Source organism: Lepeophtheirus salmonis, chromosome 1, assembly GCF_016086655.4.
Source record: "Lepeophtheirus salmonis chromosome 1, UVic_Lsal_1.4, whole genome shotgun sequence".
NCBI lineage: Eukaryota > Metazoa > Arthropoda > Copepoda > Siphonostomatoida > Caligidae > Lepeophtheirus > Lepeophtheirus salmonis.
This window is the reverse complement of record NC_052131.2, coordinates 53,774,680-53,790,869: the sequence shown is the minus strand read 5'-3', so window position 1 is coordinate 53,790,869 and position 16,190 is coordinate 53,774,680. Positions and strand designations below refer to the sequence as shown.

At 33.5% G+C, this 16,190-nt stretch overlaps 1 protein-coding gene across 1 annotated transcript in view; it reads left to right on the top strand.

Annotated features, from left to right (window-relative positions):
• The first annotated feature begins 239 nt into the window (after nt 1–239).
• LOC121132051 (innexin shaking-B) overlaps nt 240–16,190 on the top strand; it is a 49,703-nt gene continuing 33,752 nt past the window's right edge. The window contains exon 1 of the mRNA XM_040727490.2: nt 240–1,620. Coding sequence (XP_040583424.1) covers nt 1,264–1,620 — 357 coding nt within the window. The 5' untranslated portion in view covers nt 240–1,263. The remainder of the gene's footprint in view (nt 1,621–16,190) is intronic.

Below are 16,190 nucleotides of genomic sequence, written 5' to 3'. Positions count from 1 at the left end.
TTCCTTTTGTTCGTATCAAATATATGATAAAGGCTATATTTATAGCATATATAAAGGCCCAAGATAGAGAGAAGAAGAGAAAAATGTTCATATACTAATTAGAAGCCTTCCAAAGAGGGGAAGAGAGTCCTCACACGCGACGGATGGACGGACGGACAGTAGTCTGTAGAGTGCGCTCAAACTGCCTTATTCAAAGCCCGCCAAGGCTTTCACAAAAAGAAACTACAGAAATCTTCACCACCAGTGGGAAAAATAGAGAAGAAGAAGGGGAAAAAAAGGCTCGATTCTGTTAGTCGTCTTGTGACTATTGAAAGGTGACTCAAATAGACATTATTGTAATTATTTTCTCATAGTGTTGTTGAAAATATATATATATATATATATAACAGGGAATATATACAGAGGGAGAGAGAGAGAGAGAGAGTAATTGGTTGCTTTGGTTGATGGTCTTTGGTATCTTACGGGAAGAAGGAGCAGAAACGGACCGTTACAAGAGAGGTGGTTGTACTATGGAGTGTCTGAACATGGGAGTTTCCTACCCAAACAATGGGAGGTCGTTGATGAATGGAGAATGCGGCATGACAAGCTAATCATGGAGAGATTATATTTAGTCCAAGGCATGGATGATAATGCGGTTTCCGATTTATTCTGTCTCATGTGGGAGAGTCAATTTCATCGTCTGTTCTCCCTTGGCTAATTAAATCATAACCTCTTATTGTAATTACCAGAACGGCTCGCTCTACCCCAGAATTGATTTCGCGTTCCATGTTGAACGAAAAAATAGTTATACCTTAATAAGCGACTTGAATAAGTCCTAGTGTACATAGTCTCACACTAGCTCACTGCCTACAGAACTCTATCTGCCTTTACAATAACCAAAATACTTTATTAGAAATCCAAAAAGTAGGCCTCAATAGTTAGTAACTGCCAGTTGTGATTTATTTAAATCTCTTTTTGTTGGAGAATTAGTTGTTCAAAAAAGTAACAAACAAAAAAAAAACTTTTTCGTGTAACTGTGTTTGTTTGTGTACTATACGTTAAATATATCTTTTGTGACGATCCAGAGAGACGAAAAGATGGAGAAAAGGCGAAAAAAGTGTCATTTAATTTAAAAGTAATCAGAATAATAGAAAAGAGTCTTCAAAAGAAGGAAATATACTGTGACAAAACAGCGGTCAACGTGTTCAATTACCATATACCAATCACTACATTCAATTTCCTCGCCAAGTCAGGGGGTGAAATCGATTCGCACTGGATTCCAGTATGCTTCACCTATTCTTGGGCCTCAAGAGTCTCGTCAAAGTTAACCGTTATCACACGGATGGCTCCGTGTTTCGACTCCATTACCGAGTCACGGTCATGGCTCTCTTGGCCTTTACCTTTATTGTCACGACACGACAATACATAGGCTCCCCGATCATGTGCGTTCATACTCGGGATATACCTAAAGACGTCCTCAATACATACTGCTGGATACACCCGACCTACACTCTCTCTTCAGCGCATTGGAAAAGAGTGGGTGTGGATGTACCTCATCCTGGAGTAGATAAAACCCGGGACGATAGGGATAAAAAACACGTCAAGTATTACCAGTGGGTCGGTTTCTGTCTATTTTTCCAGGTAAGGACCTTTTTCTTATCTTTTTACATAGGGAAAATATACGTATTGGAAGGGATGAGTTCAAAATTCGAAATACTACAGAAAAATACTCGAATTTCGAACCCTTCAATACAGATTCAAACATTCCCCCAGAATCTAGGAATACCCTACCAACAAAGACTAAATTGATTATATTCAATCAAACTGGAATTAAATCTTTAATAGCATAAACAAAGATAGAAAATTGATTTTGGAGTGAAGTATTTGAAATACAATGACGTTATGAATTCTAGGAGTTATTATATACAGCATATTTAAATACTGTTCTAATAATAGAAATGAATAAAATTTGGATAAAATGTAAATCCATTAGTGTTATACAAGGGCCTTGAAGCCCTGCAAGTGGGGGTTTTATCACTAATAAAATTCAGGAAAGTGTAATTATAATTCAACAAGTTACGTGTGTGCATACTATGTTCCTGCCCATTGCGCCCCCAGTTGCGCCATCTAGGACTTTCGACGTATACTGGGGAATATTTATGTATACATTGTAATAGCTTCACTTCCTATTTGATTTCTTGTAAAGCAATTTTAATGTAAACAGAATTAAATATCAAAACATGAAATGTTTTGATATTTAATAGACGTAATATATGTATTTGTAAACTAAATATTTGAAGAAAATATATAGTCTTACCAATTACAAGAAAACTATCTACTCAGACTCATTTTTATGAACAAATGAGTACTTTGTACTCAAAAGAACAGATGGACCATAGACTCGAAACTCGACTTGATCAGACAATCAAAGATTCGAGAATGAACTTATACTCGGAAGCTAAGATTTGCACCTCAAAAGTCATTTCTATTTCCTTGCTGAATATAAAGTGAATATCCAAGGATTTGGACGTGTGAACAATGACTTGAAAAATTGGCTAAATGTCAGGGCTTTAAGACTTGCAACTCGACTTAAAACCAAGTCCATCTTTTGAAAACTTGCGAATCGACTTGATTAGATGGTCAAGATTCGAGATTCAACTTGATCTTACTATAAAAAATATTCGAGACCCGAGTTGTACTTGAGTCCGTGTTTGGAAAACTTGCAAAGGAATTTGATCTAACTATCGAAAATACTTGTTACTAGACGTGAACTCGAAAGTTATATACTAATTAACTCGAGAAAAGTCTTAGCACACTATAATCCCCAATATGATACCTAAATATGGGATTCAAAAGTTATCCAACAACTCGAAGTTGTGAGCAAAGACATAATATTTTCGCTGGACTTATTTCTCACCTTTGCTCCATAGTGTCTTATTTGAAAAGATACGAAGCTCTAAAGAGAGGCTTCTTTTTACTACATCCTTTAAAAAAATGGGAGGAAACGCGACTCTTTTTCCTTTAGAAATATATATATATTATCTTCAAATTCTGCAAAGTGTAGAAGAAGAAAAACGAGGTTGCGCAAATATCGGAAATTAAACAATGTTTTATTAGTTTTACATATTTTATTTATTATTTATTATTTGAAAGCACGTTCTTTCTTTCTTTATTCTCCTCTCGGATTAGCCTTGAAAAGAAAATAATTGCTAAAAACATTCAAAGGTTGTTATAAATATTTTTGTGCGTTTTCTGTTCGTAGAAAGTCTTCCCTCTCTCCATTCCTTTTTCATCTATGTACGTACTATAAAAACAGAGAAGGAGATGAAAACAGAAAAAAGAAGCCTCAAAATCTTCTTCCTTTTTTTTCTCTGTTCTTCTCTTCTCTTACTGAATGAGTAATCACTTATCAAATAAATATATTATAAAAAGGGAGAAGAAAAAAAAGATGGAAAATTCCCTCTCTTTTCCTTTTTTGAAAACTCCCTTTTTCTCTTTATTATTATTTAACAAACAAACAAACAACCACCTTAAAGAAGAAAGAGAATCCAATGGAGCAGAATATATCCCTTGAGAGTAGTATTCTCTTCACAAGGGGTATGAGGAAAAACCGTTTCATTATGATTACAATTCGAATAATAATAATAGCAAATACAAATGGTATAATCGTGTTTGTTAGAAGTACTTATAATGATTGGCCTTTCCTTTTTATAGCCCTTCTGCATGCAATCCCCTGGCTCTCTCACTCCCTTTCTCGCTATTTTCTTCCCCTCTTCTATTGTCAGTCGCAAAAGAGTTACATATTATTTTTTTATTGGTTCAACGGGGCGTTTTTGACCACAAACACCACCAGGGATCTTTATCTGAAATAGGGGATGACATGAGGAGGGGATAAAGAGGAGACGACCCTTGAGGGAAAAAGGGAAGGAATGATTGCACTTACATTTACTTGTTGATGATGAATAATAATGGGATTAGACGGGTTACCCCTACTTCCCTCCCTCATGTATATGTCTGTTTTGACAAAATGCTCTTAACATGATAATCAGTTAGGGGAAACAACTGCACAGGGTGTTCCTATTTGTAAAATACATCGATACAATATTGTAAGCGCCTCTTCGTTCCCTCATTACTCCTTTGTTATTTATATATTTGTAGCTAAAAATAGCTTCAAAAGTGTGTGTGTGTGTGTGAGGCTTTCTCTAATATTGGGTAATGTTTTATAGAATGACGTCATTGTCCTAAGTCTATAGATCCTCTTCAAACGGGAGGATTAGTTTACTCAGAGGGGGGTTATAGAGAGAAATACGTATAACAGGAAAGAATAGGATTTATTTTTTGGGAAAATGTGTTGTTATAAATAATTATATGTATGTTAGGGGGAATGACTCTAGATGACAATGTATGCAGAGGGATGAGAGATATATGTCCTATATAAAGTACAACCTGTGTTAAGCGGTCAGGCAAGGGGGAACTGAAAAAGTAACCCCATTGTACAGAAGGTTACTTCTTAAACCAGGTGGGGTATTTTGGAACAGGTCAAAAGTTGAGATATTTGACGTCTGGGCAGACATTGAATGATGAGTGATACGAATCGAGATCATTTTGAGCATGTTAAAAAACAAGATCCACAACTAACATGGTAACCCTGACCATTTAAAGAATGTTTTGAAGGAGAGACGCTATGTTGTCATGAAGTTTAATTAGATGAGATACAAGAAGTTTTGACAGGGGGGGGGGAGAGAAGGAATTAAACAAAGACAAAGGAAAGAATTACTTCCGATGTCGATACTCAATTATATTCTGAGTCCAACAGTTTACAGACTTTTGGATATATTAAGATATTCATTTACTGGCTCCAGCATTCTCAGATAAAGAGGAATGGAAAGACAGAAATTTAGAAGACACATTCATTTATTTCCATTGTCCATGCATTCATATTCTAAATATTAACTCATCAAGAGAAGGTCTAGAAATCTATAGCCAATCACTACGTCTTTGTTTTGTACACAAAAGTCACTTTAAGTTTTAAAAGGTGACTGTTAAAAGCCAGTTAATCTATGAACCCAAGTAGCAGTAAGGTAATAATAATATATGCGACTGCTAGCCAGAGAGTATAAGGACGCTCTTAATACAATTTTTTTGTGCTCCGTGCCTTGACCAAATCAGGTGGCCACGTTTGACTAAATGTCTGTCACGTTGTTAGTTTTATTGCAATACGTAACCTTTTATTAAAAAAGAAACAGAAAAAAGGCTGTAAATCATCTGGTAGTTAGCCAAATAAATCAAATCATACCAACTGCTATTTATCTCTTATGAAATCACAGACCTTCATTGACATTTTATTTATCCACAACTTTTTTGACCAAATTAAGAAATGTTTACTTTTTATTAGAAAATGTATCCTTAAAAATTTAATTTTCGATTTATTTTTCTAAAAAATTTAGTTTTTTGGGAACAGCTGTGGATTTTTGGGAAAAAAATTTAAAAATCAAAAATCTTCAGCTATTCAAAAAAAAACTAAATTTTTTAGAAAATAATTACAAATTTTACATTTCAAATCTTTTTTTAAATCCAGAGCTGTTCACAAAAAAAAAAAAAAAAAAACATTAGAAAAAATTTCAAAAATTAAATTTGAAATATAAAATTTTCTAGTTTAAAGCAATTATTTCTTAATTTGGAAAGGGGCTGTATAATAACAACCCTCTGCGGACGCCCCCGAAAACAATAACTTATGAAATTACCATGACGTATCAAGTCAGAGTAGGAAATTGACTAAGGGTATTTTCTTGTTAGCGAGGTAACGCCGTGATGATTATATTTAATTAATATTGTTATCATTTGATTACACCCCCCTAATATGACGCTTTCGATATATGTTTTGTTTTTTCAAAAAAAAGACGTTTTTCTCTTTTTATAAAAAAAAAAAAATAATAATAATAAAAAAGAATTTTCATTGACGTCACACTTCTTCTCCTACTCTTATCGATCTTGAACATTTTATAAAAGAAATATACATTGAAAGATCAGAAACTCGACACCAGATCCAGTAACGAGTAGGGATGATAAAAAAAAGAATTGAGTCATCATGCTTCTGAAGAAACAGATTACCCTTGAGCTAAAAAACATTTATAAACATACATTATGATAATTAGATAAGATATTTTCTTTTTTCTTGAAGGTCATTTGCCTTCTCTGTTTTTTGCTTTTTGTGGATTCTTCTTTTCTATTTTTTTCTCACTGCACATCCATTTTGGTAGAAGAAGTTGCGTGAGAGTTGACGTTTGATTTTTATAAATAACTACATAAATTCAAAAAGTATGATCTGCCGGTTTGCTTAAATAAAGCAGAGGCGTCCGCAGGGTGCAGGCTGCATGGGTTGCAGGGGATGTAGCCCCTCCAAATTGATTTATTAAAAAATTATGTGAACAGGTATAGATTTTTGAAATTTTTTTCCAAATAATTTAATAATATAAATTAAATTTTTGAAACTAAATTTTTTTTTCCAAATAATATAATATTTTGTGAATAACTGTAGATTTTTGAAATATTTTATCAAAAAAATATATATAATACTATAAATTAAATTTCTGCAATCTTTTCTGACAAATTAAATATTGGAACTTTAATTTTTGAATTTCTTTCCAAAAATTTAATATTAATGTATACTAAATTTCAGAGCCTTTTACTGACAAATTAAATATTTGAAATTTTCTTTCAAATAATATAGTTTTTTGCAAATAACTGTAGATTTTTGAAATAATAAAAAAAAATTTACCATATAAGTTAAATTTTTGGAATTTTTTTCCGACAAATTAAAAATTTGAAACTTAATTTTAAATTTTATTTTGTAAATATCTGTAGATTTTTGAAATATTTTATCAAAAAAAACTATTTCTTTAGAATAGCTATGAACTTTTAAAAAAAATATCTCGCAAAAAAATAATATTTGAACATTAATTTTTGATTTTTCTTCGAAAAAAATTAATTTAATGAGAAAAGCTATGGATTTTAAACAAGCCAAACACCACTTGAGCACATATATATATATATAATCCAACAGACACCCTTGAAAAAACATGAAAAAATACCTTGGTCACTTTGACAATTCGAAGAATGTTTGCTACAAAAACAGTCTGTAAGGTTAAAAAAAAAAAAATTCTCTAAATAGAAATTAAATATAATTTTATATATTACAAGGCTGTGATCAGTTTCTTTTATTCTTGAAGAGGAAACTTAAAAATAAAGTAATCACTAATGTTGAAAAGACAAAGAGTAGCATACAGAATTTGTTGGAGAGTGATGAGTGAAAGTATTTGTTGGACTCGGAGTAGAATTGAGTATCGACATCAGAGTAATTCTAGCCAATATCATTTATTTTATTCATATCTGCTCCCCGACAATTTTTTATCTATATTTAAAAAAAAAAAAAATTTTTTCACTTCCATTTATTTATAAATTGAAAGCAGTACTTTTTATTTAATCATGAAACAATAAAGTCATCGATGATTAAATAATAATTAACACTTCAACTTATAAAAATATAAATGTGATCAATATTCTAAAAAATTATAGAAAAATTTGAACACTTTACTATTGCATTATTTCCTGCTTCTCTCTTCTGTCATTCGGTAGACGATTTACCCTTATAAATATTTAATTAGTATCCCATTTTCATTCAAAATGTCCACCATTAATATTGAACTCTTGTCTTTTTATTGGTCCTTGCCACATGCATGACTGACTCTATTTTAAGAATCAAGGTTTATATTTTGATTTTTTCTGTTGTACTGGCTCTGCAGTTCCATTGTCATCCACTCTCTAAGTTACTCTTGGATATAGGAATAAGAGTTGCTCTAAATTTTCAATCACCAAGACACAGCGTCTTAAAAGCTAAGCTCCTCTCTTCCAAAACATTCTTTAGATTGTTCAATTGACCATGTGAATTTTTGGATTCTTTTGTTAGGATGCCAAATTGTTGAAATCTATTTACATGTTATATATAGAGCTGTAAAAATGATAAACTTAAACAAGTGTAAAACTCTTTGTAGTTCCAGGGTCCTTTACTTGATTTTCCAAAGCTGTTATGACTATTCTTTATTTATTGAGGAGGGAACGTCTAAGTATAAATATGCACGTGCTTATGAATGACGGAGATGAACACTAAGGATATAAGTGCATCGTTGTGTGAGTGCTTATTTAGGATTGAAGACTGCAGTTCTATCCAGTTCAGTCTGCTCAAGTTCAGTCCCACATGTCGGTCCTAAAACTTGTAAAGTTACGTCATTGATGAAGTCACTCAACTTCATTTCTCCTTTTTTTTTTTTATAAGTTCCAGTACTGATAAGTTTTTGTAGAACTTATACATAGATTTTAGTTAGTTTTAGATGTATAGGAGCAAGTTGTCGATTATAACACTTACTCCTTGAAAAATTAGATTTCTTGACAGCAATTAAAAGTAATTTGTATGTAGTTATCAAAATACTTTGGTAAAACAATGTTTTTACAACTGTATCAATATTCTATTTGGGGGTTGTTATGTTGAGAACGATCCAATAAAGATGATAACTGATTATTATCTTATTTACACAACTATATAATATTATATCATTGACTCATTGTACGATCATCCTTCCTATGTTCATCGACGGATGTTAGATTCCTTCTAACATTTTGACCTTCTCTATCAAACCTCGATTTTCTTCTTCTAATTCGCCCTTCGTAGAAATTCTTGAATCTTTCTGTCGACGACTTGATCTTCCTTATCCCCGACTGCGCCATGTTATTTTTAGAACGATCTAATAACGATGACGACTGATGATTATCTTATTTACACAGCTATATTACATTATAATATTAAATATACAACGTCATGGTAAATCCCATATAAATAATGATTCTCCTCTCCCAGTACCTAGTGCTAGAGAGAGCAACGTTCTAACCTGTTTAGTAAACTACTAAACCCCCATTAGAGGTTAATATAGGATAAGCTTGGAGGCCAAACACTGGGTCTAACAAGGTCAAAAAATTATGATAACCAGGTCAACGTTTTCTTCACAATTGGCGTCAAGCAGAGGTTTTCTTAACTATTCCAATTCCTTCCTCACTCTCCAGACATAGGACCTGCCCAGGGTTAAGAAGTTTGCAATCTCAACATTCTCTCGACTGCTGCAAATTGCACCAAGGAAAACTAGGTCTTCTTCACGATTGTGGAATAAATACTTGATTGATTGAAGGCATTTTTTTTAAACAAACGCCCAACACTTTTGGCTGGCCACCAAAAGAACAAACAACGTCCTACCTGCGCTACTCATTCTTAAACAATCACTACACATATATTTTTTTCAAAAACTTGTCATTATTATACTGGTATTCTGGAAGAGAGAACAATAAGTTTAGAATCATCACTAGTGCATGAAAAACGAAGAGTTTTTGTTGGACTCAGAGTAGAATTTAGGATCGTCATCAAAGTAATTCCTGCATAATGTATATGTCCTTGCTACATACAAAGAGCGATTTGCCTTTATTTCAATAAGAAACTTGGAGCTAATTTAATAAGACGTCAAGACAGCTAAGTTGTTCTCCTTTAAAAACAGTCTTCAAATTATCATTGTTACTAGATTAATTTTCTGGGTGTTTTATTTTTTTTTCCATACTCTAATTGATATTTTTTATAGCTCCAACTATATCCAATTATCTTTATCTCCCATCATTAAAGCTACTTTCATTTGCTGAAACAATTTGAGAGAGTGGTGTGTAATTTTTTCTGTTAAGAATTAGAATTGCATGAGTATAAATTCTGACTGTATTGATCTCTTTTTCTCTGTTGTGGCTCTCTTTCCCAAGGGAACGAAATACTAAAATAAATTACAACTGATAAATATGTATTTTAAGTCAATCTATAATTTATGAAAAGAGGGGAGAAAACCTCATATATAACTGTGTTTTAGGACCTCTCCAACTCTAAGAAGAAGATAATCCCTTCATCTAGTATCCTTTTGTACATTAAACGTATGATGTAATCATCCCTCTTTGACTCCCAAACACTAGAGTGTGGATCTTATCTAGTGGCACACATTTTATTATTTTCAATATTTCAAGACTAAATTTTAAACGATTGGGGTTGTGAGGACCTTTATTTGACAAAATCAGCTAAAAATAGTGTTTAGTAAAACAATTATTCAATATATTAGCCCTCAATTCACGGGCATATTCTAATTTCTTTTTTTAACAAAGCCGCTAGTCATATTATTTGAATCTATGTTAACATACCCACTTATGTGCAACAATCATTTTAAAGGGGCAAAGCTGACCGCATAGTTTTTTTCTCCTGGCACGCATCGATGTTATACCTAGTTAGTAGCAGCTCTTGGAAGAACACACACCAACTTTCAGCCAGATCGGTATATTTCCTTCCGTTTGGTAATCGTTTGAATCAAGGAAGTGGAGTGATTTTCAAAAAATGGACATCAAAAGATTTTTGTGTTTTGATTACACATTACTTAGTGAAAGGCAAAAGGCCTAAGGATTCTAAAAAGAAACTTGCTAACTTTTCTAGATAGTTAAGGATAATTATTCCTTGCTAATCCAAAAGACAGTCACCATAACCTTTTCGTCCGATTCCTCGATCCAAACGAATGCCAAACAGAAAGAAATAAACCAATCAGGCTGAAAAGAGATGCTTCTAACTAAACGTAACCACAAAACACGCCGGTAGTGCCAAATTTCAAACTTGTGAAACACTTTTCAAGTATCCTCGTTTTCTCATTTACAAAAAAAAGGTTCTTTTATTTAAAACGTTTTCTTGTTAGCTAATGTAAAAATTTTCTTTAATAAATTTAATTTAGAAGCAAAAAAATAACAAACTTCCTATTTTATATAGTATAACCAAAATTAGCCTACATCCCCCCTATCTTGGGACATCATGATATGCATTTAACACCAAATATTAAATACTCAGAAAAAGCTGAAATTTCTTGCATCAGTGTCCTTGAAGAAGAAAAAAGATGATTAATTAGTTGTCATTTTCTAAGTACATTAATGCAAGGGATTATATCATCAATCGCGTGTTTTATGAACCAAGAAATGTGACTTCTCTTCAATGAAACACTCACTTACAAAGAGCATATAATAATCATTATTGGAATATTTTTTATCCAATAATTACTGATCTTCTTACTACGTTATTGTATTGTATTGTACTTCCTTTGTGCCTGAGGCACAAATCCGTTCATCTACTTTGTAGTCGAGAGTAGAGTTTTAATTAATATAAAATTACAATTAATTAAAAATGACATATTCGATAAAAGATTATACTGTGCGTGGAAAACTGCCCTGGCGAAAATTGCCCGGATATCGTTCAAACTCTATGATGAATAATAAGACATTATAAATTACAATCAATTATTGCTATGACTATTGAAATACGAATAATGTTATTTGCATGTACAATAGCATCCATAAGTGAAGAAGGTTTAATGGCATAAAAACAAAGAAAAAATACAGTTTTCAATTTGCAAACCGAGGGCTTAACTATTTTATTTTTTTGGTATTAGAAGGGTTTCCTTGGATGTATTGGCGATGAATTTACCAATCCTGGAGTACCTCCAAGCCAATCCAATGACCAAGAGTATTAAGAGACATTAAGCTATGTATCCCCCACCCCACCCTCTTTACAAATCCTCTCGATCCATAATTTTAGAAGATTGGATTGAATTTTTAAAAAATGAAGAGAAATGGTATTGCAATTCCTCACACAGGAAGGCCTTTTCTGTAGGGATGGAACAAAAAAATATGTTAGGATATTTGTCATTAATAATATTAAGCAAATTTATAACGTGTTATCATTAAGTTTGAACAAAATACTGGCAATTTTCCCCGGATAATTTTCCTAACTAGCAATTTTCCCCCATGACAATTTTCCAAGTACCGATTATACATTTAAAGTCAAGAATATAAAAAAACTAGCTGTAAGTCCTCGAGTTATTAGGCGTTGACGAATGGACAAACTACGCTTTTATAAGTTCAATTTTGCATATCACTACTAAATCTTAAAAGGTCGGTTCTTGATGATGTCAGTAAAGTGGCGTCAGCAGGATTATATTTTGGAGACTTGGTTTTTGGATTTTTTATTCCAAAAAACTACAGATTTTCAAAATACAAAAAAAAAAAAATTCGGAAAACAATTTCAAAAAATATCTATTTCAAATGTAAAAATTTGAAAATATTGAAATTTCAGAAAAAAAGTTTAATAAATTCAACGCTGTTGAGAAAAATTTAATTTTACGAAAAAAATCGGACTTTAAAGCCATTCAAACATATACAAGGATAAACGTTACTCTATTAATATTGAGTTGACAGCACATCAGCTGACTTGCTGATGTCATAATAACTTGATATCATGTAAGGGTTTTACATACATTAAAAATCTGTATATCTCTCATAGACAGAGTTGCAAAAAAAAAAAAAAAAAAGAGGGATTCAAGGCGTGTACATTTTTCTCCCAACTATAAGTTTCAAAAATGATATGTTAATAATTGTATGTCCACAAATGATGGTTAGGAGTAAATAAAGTATAGAGGATTTTTTTTAAAGTATCAAATGATGGTATCATCATTAATATTCAATACTTGAAGACAGAACCTCCAAGTATAAAATAATAACCAGTACGTGTGCTCTATAAAGATGGAGAGTAACAATGCAGATTTTCTCGAGGGTTATAAGTGTAAGTCCTTGTTGGACTTTGGAGTAATTGCACCAGCCTTGGTTTATAAGGAGTGGGACAATATATTAAAATATATCCCGGAAAGGTAGGAGTTGTTTTTTCTAGTTGACAATTTGAACAAGGTTTTTTGTTTCCCAAAGCTGGTTTGATGATTATTTAATTCTTGAAAAGAGAACATCAAAGTATTCAGTAATAATTAGTGTTTGTGCACTTGAAATACGGAGAGTCATGAAGGTTTGCAGAGGAGTTGTAATTTGTTGGACTCGGAGTAGAAACAAGGATCGACATCAGAGTAAAGGGAGGGGGATCAAATTGTCGCCAAAATATTTTTCTACAAAAAACAACACAAAATGTACATTTTTTATCTTTTCTATTGAAAATCAAATCCACGACGAGCATATAGGTATAGAGTAGCCATTCATTCGATATAATCACCGTTGGCATCAATAACGGCCTCAATACGGCCTTTGAACCCGCAGGCTCTTCTGACCATCTCATTGTCCATGTTGCCGAATACCTCCTTGATGGAGTCCATCAGGCTGGCCTTGGTGCTATGGAGATGTCTGTTGGTATGTCTTTCAACATAGCCCCAGACAGAATAGTCCAAAGGATTAAGGTCGGGAGAGTTAGGAGGCCACAAATCCTTGGTTACGACGTCATAACAGTTATCGGTTAACCACTGCATTGAGATTTCGGACACATGGCAGGGTGCTGAGTCCTGTTGCCACACCCACTTCATGGACCTGGTAGGGTCATTCTCAACCATCTTCTTCACCTTGTCGACGAAGTCGGTGTCCCTGACCTTCCTGTCGGCGCCCTAGGTGTCCTCTAGCTTCTTACGGATACGCTGAACAGTCCGTAAATTCACTCCTAAGGTTGAAGCAATCTTTGAATTGGAGATTTCACCTCCATTATTAACCAATGCCATGACTACGGCGGACCTCGAAAGCTCCTCGTTCCACTTATAGCTCTTTATCTCCTCATATGATGACGGCATGATGCTAACTGAACTACGTATCGTCAGCTGAGGAGAATAGCTTTCCTATTTGGTAACCGGTTTTTTATTTGATAATGTCGTCTTCAAGTTATCAAGGTTTAAAGTAGGCGACAATTTGATTCCCTCTCCCTGTAATTCCTGCCTATATCATTGCATCTGGTAGGTGATTTCATTCATAGTAACTTCATTCCCCGTCTTTTCATTCCAAGCAATTCCATTCCCACTTAACTCATTCCTTGTATAATTCTTCCCCGGACATTTCATTCCCAATTTGAAGAGGAATATTTAGCAACGTGAGACAGTTTATGTTTCTAAATTACTTTTTAATTTTTGTATAGGGCTGTAGAGAGAGGGATGGACAGTCGATGGTCGGCAATGGAGATGAGTAATCCATAACTAGTGACGGATGAGAGGCGGATATGAATAATTTATGGTGTTTATACCTTGGGAAAGGGAAGAAGAAGAAGAGTAAAACCCGGAATTTACTTTCATTCCCCAAGGTATAAATATTATCCACGGATATGAAGATTTATCATGACATTATATATAATCCAAAAACACCATAAATCATTCATATCCGTCTCCCATTCATCACTAACCACCAATAACCTCAGGTATCAACTCCCCACTGTCTAGGCCTCCCTCTACAGCCCCATACAAAAACTACTAATAAGTTTATAAACGTAAACTGTACAATGCCACTCAATATCCCCCTTCAATGTGGGACTGAAAATTCCAGAGATGAATTTACTGGGAATGAAATTACGGATCACAACTATTGCTAGAAACAGAGTGGGATTTATGTTCCTTTCCTTTCTCTCATAGGTGCTTTTAACTAATTGTATCAAACGATATGACAGCTGACACTCTCCCAATTGTCAGGAATAACTTGTAAATTTTTGGTTACAAATGGTTTGAATTTACCACCCCAAATTTATGGTACAAACGGTTACTCTCATCATCACGACGTCAAATCATCACATTTTCTTTTTAAAACCTAAAAATCCAATGTTTTTCTGTTATTTACAGAAAAAAAAGAAAACTACATATCATCCCCCCCCTTTCTCTGACGTCATGTCTATATACAATGGGTTCTCTTTTTGTATCCTTCCTTCTTTTTTCGTTCCAGTTGTCTAAATATTGAAGAGGATCGTAGGAAAAGGGGGGAGGGGGGCTTCATTTGCATAATAAGAACAATAATGATGAATAAGTCAATATCTCCACAAAACCTTGAACTATATTTTTCTACTTCTAAATATTAGGATGGGAAAAAAGTTATTTCGTATTTCACGTCCCTTTTATAAATAAGTATATCTTGATCATTGTTGGTCACATATGATCATACGATATGGTGTTATAAAGGTGTGTTTGTATACTACAAACACTTTCGGACAGCATTGCGCTTGGCCGGTCCAATCGTTTATTATCAAGCGTGGACTATGAAGGTTACTAACGCGTCGAAAGTGACCAAGAAAGTTTGCAATATATATGGAGCCGATACTCTTTCGGTTCGTGTTGCACAATAGTGGTTCGAGGGATTTGTCCTTCACTGTGAACAACTCGACCATTTGAAGCTGGCAATAAAGGAGAAGCGCTCAGCATTGGGGAATAGGAGACAACAAGACATCATAATAACAACGCCAGGCTGCACACATATTTAATGACGCGCCAGAAGTTGTGGGAGCTCGGATGGGAATTATTATGCATCCCCATTACAGTCAGGACCTGGCACCAAGTGACTAGTACCTGTTCCTGACTATAGGCAACGCGCTTGGGGGTACAAATTTAGCTTCAATAGAGGTATTTGAAATTTGGTTGTTTGGGTTTTTTGCCAATAGGAACAAGGGCTTCTACAAAAAGGGGATTGTGATGTTTGATTCTCGTTGGCAATAAGTAATCAAAGAGAACAGGGCATATTTGGCTTAAATCAGATGATTGTAACACTTCTTATAAAACATTGAAATAAAGCAGAAAATCGAAATTACTTTTTCCCCAGCCTATTATTAGACGAACGTACGAATATTCATAAGTACGCGCGCGCTCTTTATCTCCCTCGTCTTCTTTTCCTCTTCTCTTCTTCTTTCCTTTTTTCTTTCATCCCTTTCTGTGTCTCTCCTTTACGTCGACCTCTTTATCATATCACGCAACCTTTCTTCCAAAAAGAAACAGAAAAAAGGTCCCAATTCATTTGGTAGTTTGCCAAATAAGTCAATCATGCCAACCGTTATTTATATCTTATAAACTATCACTCTCATATTATTTCTTCACCATTTTTAAAATAAATTACATATTATTAAAGTCTAACTAGTATTTTATTCGATACTGTATCATAATATTACTTAGTAATAGTTAATTAAAAGAATAATTATGATTAGTTATTACGTTATTTCTGTGAAGAAATAGCCAAAATATCTTCATATAAATAATAAATTGGCCAATATATATGTATCATATAAATGACGAGGGATCTACAAGAAATTGTATTCCTGT